Raw genomic sequence first — 10,463 nt, 5'->3', positions numbered from 1 at the left:
ATATATATACATATTACATAATAATATTATACCTCAATTGATGATCCCCACTTCACATTATGGGCTTTCAATACACACAGAATTTAACCTATATAATATTGCTTGATAATAATTACAATAATCATTTCGAAAAAAAAATACAGAATAACAAGTTTTAGATATATCTACTCTACAAGTTGATAATTATAATATTATTATATTATATTAATCTGCAAGTTTTCATAGAAATGTCATAATTTTATTTCAATATCAACTAGGTGCCTACCTTTCTATATGATTCTTGACTCCTGTAATATTTATTTTTTTAAAGATGTAACATTGACATTCAATATGATAAAACAACCAAATGCTATATTTTCAAACCATTGTGGCACTTATGACAAGTTCAATTAATTATTTATTAATTCAAACCAGTTTGACATTGAAAAGCTCACGTATAAATACCATCGCGCATATTATATAATTATTATTGTACCTAATATGTTTTTTTAACAAATGACTTCGACATTATGTACTTACACTAATTTCACATTTTTTCAAATCACTAATTATCATAAAATAAATTATAAATAACAAATTGTATAATGAAGCGTTTAAACATGCGGTGCCGCCGGTGTGTGCCCAAAACAAATTATTTTAATTCCGCTTAAAAAGTTTGAAGCATTTCTGACAATATTACGAGAAGGACAAAAGATTCGGCTAGAATGATGCATTTATAAGTAAGCCAATTTGTATTAATAATCATTAGTTTGTTATTATTTATTTATTATGAAATTCTGTACAAATATATTTTTTTTGGAGCAATGTTTAACCCTCGGAGCCAAGTATCCCACTATCACGGTAGATAGGTCCTAGTATTTTAGTAATATAATATAATATTATTATTCTATTTAATTATTTGTGCTATTTATTCCAGAAAATTATATAAACGTATTGACTTATAAGTTCATAGCAATAACACATGATAAAATATGTTACAAATTGTTGTGCGTAATGTTAAAACAAATTATACAATACTTACCATTAGAAATAGGCGTCTGAAACACTCCGATCAGAATTTTTTTTCTTATACTATGATTTATCAATTATCATTGAATTCAAATTCAAAACTTCATCCGTTACAGCTTACAAGGACCTGGACCAATACTCCAACCTGAATAATGGCTTTGAACATTTTTAAACACTACCTATTGGATATTTTTAAAATAGGTAATTAGATTTCTGAAATTTAACAAAACTAATCTGTATACCGTCGAATATTTTCCATAAAATTAACTAAATATATCTTATTCGAAAATGACGATAAAAGTTGTATGTGTATACACGCAGTATTATAGCTGGTAGCTGGTAGATATTGCAGCATTGTACTATTGCGTGTCAAATATAGGAAAAATACGCGATTTATGTTAGATTATATTACCAGTGACTCATGAATTATTCGTGTATATATTATTTACATTGGTAATGTAGTTATATACTTATATGTATAGTAGTAGTACATATATATATATATAAACTATTTAGGTATGGTACCTATATATATAATATATATATTCAGATTCAATTTAATTATTTTTTCGTTATTTCTATTTGATTGTAAAAAACAAGAACAATACATCCCGTTATATGACCTTTTTTATTAAGTAGGTAAAACTTGATTGTAATCAATGTAAATATTTGTGGGACATTTAATATTACTTGTATACACACATACACACATACTATATTTAAGAGGCCCAACGCTTCAGGAATTCATAGTTTGTACTCATTCAAGTATATAATATGAATGTTATATATGTATTATATATATTATAAAAGGCGTATCATAGTAGGTAGGTATGGACAATGCACGGAGACAGTATTGTTTAAGAATGAGAATCAATTCGTATTATTATTAGTATAGGTACTATCGTACTAGCTATTAATATAATTAAGTTAAAATTCTATACTTATAGACATAGGTATTAAAATGTGTACATAACTGCAATGTCTGTACTAAATGGCCATAACTAAAAATGTTTCACTTTAATGTTATAGGTATTTCTGAACAAATTCGTCTATTTTTCTATTTTTTTTACAGTGGCGCTATATCTAGTGAATAGTGATTATTTTATTACAATCAATAAAATTGTGAAATCAACTATACCTACCTATTAATATATCATACAAACGTTAAAACGTATAACAGTGTGGTTGTAAACTGTATATGAGAATAAAAACACCATAAATCAATATATAGCCGTTGTCAAATATAATATTTTTTAGACAATAGGATATTCTAGAATTAAGAAAAATATGAACACCAAATTTCTGATAAACAGTATAATATTAATATTTTAGATTTTATCTCTTTATAACTGTTTTCTTTAAATGTATGTCACAATGCATGAACCAATGGCCTGCAAATGATGAATAAATAAACAAAATAATATTAAATTAAGTATTGACAAATTAAATACGCAATAAAACCGTATTTTAGAAAATTACTTTTAATTAAAATAAAACACTTTTTAGATTCTGAGATGAGCGAGGAAGCTATTGGTTTTACAATGGTGTTTATTTATTTATTTATTTTTTTTAATATCCTGTATACAAAATTTCTACCAGAAGGAGTGCTTCAATTTCAACATATAGTACTTTATATTTTATCAAATTGGATCAAGGTGGTACTTTAGAGAGGTCATTTTTCGATTTTCTCAATAATTGTTTAATGCCACGGGAAAAACCACCGAAAAATGACGAAAAAACGCTAAAAATGGGATTTTAATTTCTAACGCTTTGTTTAACACCATAGAAATGAATAAAAATTATAATATTATCATATTAATTCAACTTACATGATAAAATAAATAATAACAATATAAAATATCCAGACTGACAAACCGTCTCCGCTAAGAATCGTTTTTCTTATACGATGATATTATTTCATTGAATTCAAGTCCAATACAATCCATTGTACAATGACCCACTTGTAATCTACTGTACAGCTTAGTGACATCTACTTACCTGCTCTTTTTAATTAATGTTGTTTTGTATGTGCTGTACGATATGACGTTATGTATTATATGTAGCCATGTAGGTATATTAAATTAATAATATCGGCATAACATCGTCTAACACATATTATGATTTAGTTATTATAATTTGACGTGTAATGATACAAAATACAAATCGCAGAATCCGGTATGTCATCAGAAATACAAATATAATATACGAACGCGTGATTAGGTCTGTAGTTGACTTCATCGCGACCAGTAGTTAGGTACCGCAGCCACCTAGGTATGATATAATATAAATCTCACCGTCAATAATACAACCAAGCCTGGCCAAGTTAATGATAATTTTTAACTGAGTTAAGTTAAGTTAATGTAAAACATTTTAACTCAGTTAATAGTTAAAAGTTAACCTAATTTTTTTTTTAACTTTAAAAGTTATATGAACATTTTCAATTAACTTATTAACTTAAGTTAAGTCAAGTTAAGTTATTTTTTTTTTATAATATCTTTATAAATACCCAGTAATATGGTTTAAATAATAAAAATCATAAATATTATTGAACACAGGAAATAGCCAATAGCTTTTCTATGCATGGGTACTGAATTAATAGAATTATGAAGTAGGTACGAAAAAAATACAAAATTGAAAATGCCAAAACAAATACAACCTTTTGATTTATTAATACACTAATACAGATACGTACTATACATTTTTTTTAAATTATTAAATAAAAATAACATGGTATTTAAGAATGTACTTAATTTTAAACTCTGAATACTTTTTCAGGGTACTAAAAGTCTAAAACTGTTAGAGAATATAGCCAACTTTATACTTCAGTAAAATATTTATTTAAGAAATTGATTTAACTATATTTTTAATTCCCTATTCTAGTAAATGGTTATGTAATATCAATAATAATTTTTATTTTTATTATTTAATTATTTATAAATTAACTTAACTTGAATTTGATTAAAAGTAACTCGTTATTTATTAAGTTAATATCAATTAAAATAAGTTAAATTAAAAATTAAGTTAATGAAAATTAAATTTAAAAAAGTTAAGTCAAAAGTTAAAATTAACTTAACTTTTAACTTTTTAACGCGTTTATGCCCAGGCTTGATTATACAACGATGATTTACTATGTACAATTGTATAAATATGTAAGGTTATAGGTGCGGTGTTCAATATAGGTAGTTATAAATATTAATAAAAGTACACGTGCTAATTGTGACAGGAACTTTTTGGTCGAGAAGACCGAGTACCTCAATATAACATGATGATAATATACATGACATCGGTCATTGTTGTTTTCATTTCAGCACCTACTTTACGCATAACTCTGACACGTAGATATTGCGATGGAATCTATAATGATATATCCATGATTGTGCTCCATATTATATAGTCTATTGTATTTAACTAGTCTGCCTCGACGAAGGTTGATTAATGGTTATAGTATATGTATGTAACATGATGGGTATTGGTTGGCGTAAGAACAGCAATATAATAATTACTGTGCTGTCATGTGTATAATATTATATGAATGTTTGAAATAAACAGACTTCACGTGGGGTGTTGTATGAACGATTGTCGTTCGGCCTCCAATTCGAGGAGAAAAAAATTTAACCAACAATTAGGACGACAGCTTTAGTGCCACACGATGTAATACAATGATAAGAAACACACATATCGTCGTCGAAGTCTCTATGCAGCGTCAGTCAATAATTGTGACCATAAACGCAAAAATAATTTTACATTGTGGACTGGTTGAAACTTGAAACGTTATTTTTTTACTCTAAATTGATTTTTATTTCATACATACCCACACACTTATCAACAGCCACTTGTTATTACGTCATCGTCACCACTACTTGCGTATTTTATATGAGCTCGTTATATTTTTTAACGAGCGAATTCAATTTAATTTTTTTCCACACAACGATATGTACAGACGGCGTCTGATGTCCACGTGGACATGTGCGCAATATTGCAAAGAATCGATTTGTGTTTTTGTACTACATAGTAGTTTTTAAGTTTTTATTAATTTGTACCTATTTTTTATGTTTTAATTTTTACCGCCAAAATAGAATTTTTTCACTGCTATTTATGATATAAGATTTCAATTTTCCACGTTCATATTATAATCGTATCCAAATATTAACATCTCTATTAAGAGATATTATGTCATATATGAATTGAAAAACTATAGTTATTTTTATTTCATACATTTAATAATTCAAATTTGTGGTAAAAAGAAATGTGCAGGTATAAAAAAATTAAGCTAAAATGTACATCGTACTTTCCGATGGTGGATGATAACTTGGCACGGTCAGGTTGACGGTAAACAGAGAGGTCAATTCTGGCGGTAAATAACTATATTCTCAGTTTTAGAGTAGATCGTCTTTCATTGCGGTAAGTCAGTAAAACAAACACATTTTTCTGGCGTTTAGGTATTATAATTATAGCTACTAGGTATGCTATGCCACCATTTTGCGACTAATGATGTTATGTGAATATGAATTTTCCCCCCTTTATTATATAATTTTATCATTGATAAATGAGTCGCAAAATTGTGGCATGGCATTTACAAGATAAATCCTGATAACTAAAGTAGTTTGCACTCATTATCTTGAAAAGTATCAATGGTTTTTAAAATATGTATTTATATTGTTTGAAGTCATTAAAAAACAACATTTTTGAAAAACAACTATTTTTAGTTTTTTGCTTTTTAAAATGTCAAGGTTCATTTTTTGTTCTATCATATACCTACAGCGTTGGAATAAGAAAATAAAAAATGTATTTATCGTTAATATTGCACCTGTTGCCGCTCTTCTAGATAATAGTTATACCACAAATGTATAGCATAGATTAAATTACATTATACGATAGCCATTTATACGATATATCATATTATATAGGTACATTCATATCGATCGTAAACATTTAACAGTCCCTCAAACATTAAATATTGTCTGCCATCAGTGCCATCACAGTACTTGGTTCATTATGTATATATATATTTTAATGAACAGTTAAATTTGTTAAATCTTTTTTGTTTTGCAACCAGGCATTGATTTTTTTTATTATTAGATGTGTATATATGATAACATCAATTTCACAATCACGTAGATTTATTTTGAAACAAAAAAAGCATTTAAAAATGACTTATACTTACATCATAGGTAGTAGTAAGATTATAATACATGACATATTGACATGTATAGGCATTGTATATCTAACTAAGTTTAAAAACTATAGCTGTGATAATGGTGAAATAATAATTTATCATCAAACAATTAACATACTATATATTATATACGTATAGTAATAATTAAATAGTTTTTATAAATTATGTTTAAGATACAATATGACTACGCAAAACCAGTGGATGAGATTAGCGAATCTTGTGAAGACTAACAATGGCACAACAATTAACAATGAGAAAAATAGGTTCAGTGGGTCAAAGCTGCTGGCCGACATGAGAAATGGTGTAAACCTTTCAAAATGGGAACCAGAACTCTGTATAAAAATGTTACAGTTACCTGGCGTTGACAATTATTTGGCGATCAAAAAATTAATAAAAAAAGCTGACAAGTAAGTAATATTACGTTTTTTAATATGCATGCTTCTATTGTATTGAGCATTAAGCGTAAACCTTTTTTTTTTAAATTTTTATTAAAAAAATAGCCCAACAGCTTTTCACTTAAAATTGAAAAAATATACGCAATTATACTTGCAATAAATCTTATGTGAATCGTAAATGTAAAGTAATCAAAATATTAGATTATAGTATTACACCCTATTTCTTATCGGTATTTACATTATTGTCATTTTTGCTTCGAACAAGGTTTTCATTTTATATTATGAGCTATTGATCACACCTACAGTAGCGTACACAGAATTTTAGTCTGGTTAGGGTTTGTACTTAGATTAATCACAGACCCAAAGCATTATCCCCATTTTCACTTATTTTGCTACACAGTTTTTCGTATAATTGGTTAAAACAATTATAAAGTTAAGTCTGAAATTTAGCTCACGTATTTGACCTGGTCATCTATAGATCTTTTTTGTGTCGTTATAAACGTGGTAATCATTATTGATAAAACGATTGTGGTAGACGTTTAGCAATGTTCTTATTTCAGACAAAAAGAAAACTAAAACTATGATTCTCGGTTTTATTACCATTTTAAATTTTATTTTATATCTATTAAAAATTACCAACAATTTATATACTCTATGTATTGATTATGATAATAAATGAGATTTTTTTGTAAAAAGAATACATTTTAGGGGGTTCAAAACTCTAGAACTAGTGGAACTACGACTACCCCTCGTACACCACTGCACACATATATAATATAATGTTAGAGCTCTAGAAATTCAAATAATTACAATACTATTGTGTATGGTCGGCCACCAGTAAAAATATTAAGCCTTAACATAATAGATATTTTATATTACTTAAAATATCGGTCATAAATACATTAAATTTACCTACCTGTAGATACCTAGCATAATTCATAAATAACCATAAAAATATATATGTTATTTAGTTTGTCAAATTTGTAGTTGACATACTATATTTGAAGCTTCATTATGTATTGGTAGTAAAAATGAACTTAATAAAATATATATATTTTTATATAATAATGCTATATATTATACAGCATTATAGCTTATAAATAATGATATATTAGAAAAGTGTGGTTTTACGTTCTGAAAAATGGTTTAAACTTATTAACTATTTAAAACATAATGCAACTTTTATTTCGTAATTATTACATTTTTGTTTGTATAACTTTTTAATATTTTTAATATAACATTAAGCATACTTCATGAGAAACCAACTAATATGACTTGTTAGTAGGTGTTTGACTATGAAATATATTTTTTTCGATCCTCAATACAAGGATATAATTGGGAACAGTTAAAAAATAGATTAAACACATCGAACGAGGCCACGTTAGTAAATAATATAACATCATACATTTTTTTTTATAATGATATTCAATCTCAATAAAGTCATTACTCATTAATACTATTATATTAGAAAGTAAACTTCCTACTCGGAATTCCCACTTTTCGTTCTATGCTTTTTTTAAAGTAATACACTTATCTCATTAATATTTTAATTAAGATTAAATTAGACCTTCGTATTGTCTCGATTTTAAACCATTACTTTTCAAACCAGCAAAATATTGTTACAACAAAAGAATACAAACATCTATACAAATCGTCAAATAATATTGCATATACAAAACCTTTTAAGGCAACTCCAATTCGTTATTGTCCTGGAGGACTGTAAAGAACCATTACATTTTGTTTACATAATTGCGTGCCTAAAAAGCCTAACAAATCAATGATCACTCGAGGATTTTTAATTTTCAAGTGCCGAATAATCAACGGTGTTTACATCATTATCTATCACAGTTTTGGAATATTGAATATATAAGATACAATCATAATATTATCGTAATAAATAATATAATTTATACATACGGTATTTTTTTCTAAATTTATTATCTGATGAATAGTAAAATAATTAATAATTAATAACTATTTCTTATCTCATGTTTATTAAAAAATTCAACTGTGAAATTTCCATAGGTAAGATTTTCAGGGAAATTAAAAGATATAGATACTTACTCGATTTTCATTAATTTGTACATACCTATTTTTATTTATTTGATGTATACCAAAAATAGCGTTTAATTGTAAAACTACCAAACAAGTATCCCAAAAAAGTATTAATGTCTCAATGAGAAATAAGTTAGATTTTTGAATAACTCGGGTGACGCAAGTTATGAAGTGTAATTTGTATCAAAAGAAATATCAAAAATCGAAGTACTTACCTACTAAAAAATCAATACTATTGAAATACTGGTGCACCGATTGAAACCGGTATGAAACTTAATACTAAAATAAAAAACGTAAAAATAAGAAATTGAGTGAAAAAAATATATTATACAGATAGGTAATACTTATAAGTTATAAGTTATAACTACATTATATTAATGTGAGAGTGTGAGACGAAGGTACTTTCAGCAATAACATCGGTGTGAAAATTCCCTGAACAAAGTCGTTTATAACTGAATTATTATTTTTAATGTTTTCAAATATTAAAACAATTTAGATACTCAAGTAAACATCTCTACAGTTAAATATGACCAATATTATTCGTTAAATTTGACATTTCGGAAAGATAGCAATAATTTCTGTATGATTGCGTAATCGTGTTTGATTTAATGTATATTAGTATTATATTGTTGTGTATACCTACTTGATTTAAGAATCGAATTATTATCAAGAAAATAAACTATTAAAATAGAATTATATTTAATACACTATAGGTAGTGGTACCTTCTTAATTTATGGCTAACTAGTTCTACTGGTTGGACTTTCGATATCGTAATGTACCCACGACCCACGCGTTTTATTTAATTTTCTTTATTCGCTTATCACATTAGTAAAAATAGTATATTGAAAGTGATGAGCATGTCTAGTTATGCTTGTAGAGTTTAGAGGATGTGAGAGCAAAGGAATTGGTTCTAATGATAAAATATACATACAATGGTAAGTTTAGTTATTGATTAATTATATTTATTTCATGCCTTGTATACATTCGCTTTAAGTTAAATACAAACTAAAATGTAAATAAAAATCATATTTTATTTTTACAAAATAAGTTTTGAACCGTAAATACATAATTTTTGGGACAAACCGTAGTTATAGCAATGTATAATATAATACCGTGAGCGCCTCACAGTGTTAATAAAAACGCAAGCACACAACGAAATCACGCTTTTTGTCCCTAAATTAAAAATATGTAGTGAATATAATGTTTATACTTAATACATTTAAAGATTGGCCAAAATTAACCCTTCTCAATTTATTGGGTGACTTAAATAAGTAAATAACTGAAATGTATGTCTTAGAATAATGCTTCTTAGTTTTTGTTCGTGTGATCATTTCAATACTGTGACGCAAGCAATTTTTAAAAAAAATACTAATAGGTACTTTCGGTATTTAAATTTTTTAGTGCTTAATTTCGTAGTGTAATTAAATTATTTTGGTCATTTAACAAATTTAACAAAAATAGAATTTAAAACTTGCTGAAATAACAAAATAGAAAACTCTAAAATCGATACTTATTGTATTGTTATGTTATCGGGGACCTAAAATTGGGATCACTGTGTATTATATATTATGTATCTTTAGGTATATCACGTATAATATAATTATAAGTTATAACACATTTATAATTGATTTATGACTAAATTAATTTAATAGTTATTAATTTCCATCAAACTATTGATTTTTGTTTATTTTTTATTTTCATAAATTTATTATTAGTTCTTTTTCCATATATTATACATTTATACTGTATAATGTAAAATTCGTTTAATTTCATATCAAGCAAGTGTAAATAATAAGTAGGTAGGGAAAACTGGTGTCTGATTTCCACT

General features: G+C 26.4%; 1 protein-coding gene across 4 annotated transcripts in view; it reads left to right on the top strand.

Moving 5' to 3' along the window:
- Positions 1 to 278: 278 nt before the first annotated feature.
- LOC100162660 (inverted formin-2) overlaps positions 279 to 10,463 on the top strand; it is a 52,188-nt gene continuing 42,003 nt past the window's right edge. The window contains exons 1-2 of one of the 4 annotated variants that reach the window (XM_016805336.2): positions 279 to 719; positions 6,358 to 6,591. In XM_016805336.2, coding sequence (XP_016660825.1) covers positions 6,365 to 6,591 — 227 coding nt within the window. In that variant the 5' untranslated portion in view covers positions 279 to 719; positions 6,358 to 6,364. Of the gene's footprint in view, positions 720 to 5,175; positions 5,410 to 6,357; positions 6,592 to 9,242; positions 9,571 to 10,463 lie in introns of those variants that run through there. The other 3 variants (XM_029486608.1, XM_029486607.1, XM_016805337.2) reach the window with 3 other exon arrangements.

The sequence above is a fragment of the Acyrthosiphon pisum genome, chromosome A1 (genome assembly GCF_005508785.2).
Source record: "Acyrthosiphon pisum isolate AL4f chromosome A1, pea_aphid_22Mar2018_4r6ur, whole genome shotgun sequence".
NCBI classification, from domain to species: Eukaryota; Metazoa; Arthropoda; class Insecta; order Hemiptera; family Aphididae; genus Acyrthosiphon; species Acyrthosiphon pisum.
Note: the sequence above shows the minus strand (reverse complement) of the source record. Positions and strands in the feature narration are given on the sequence as shown.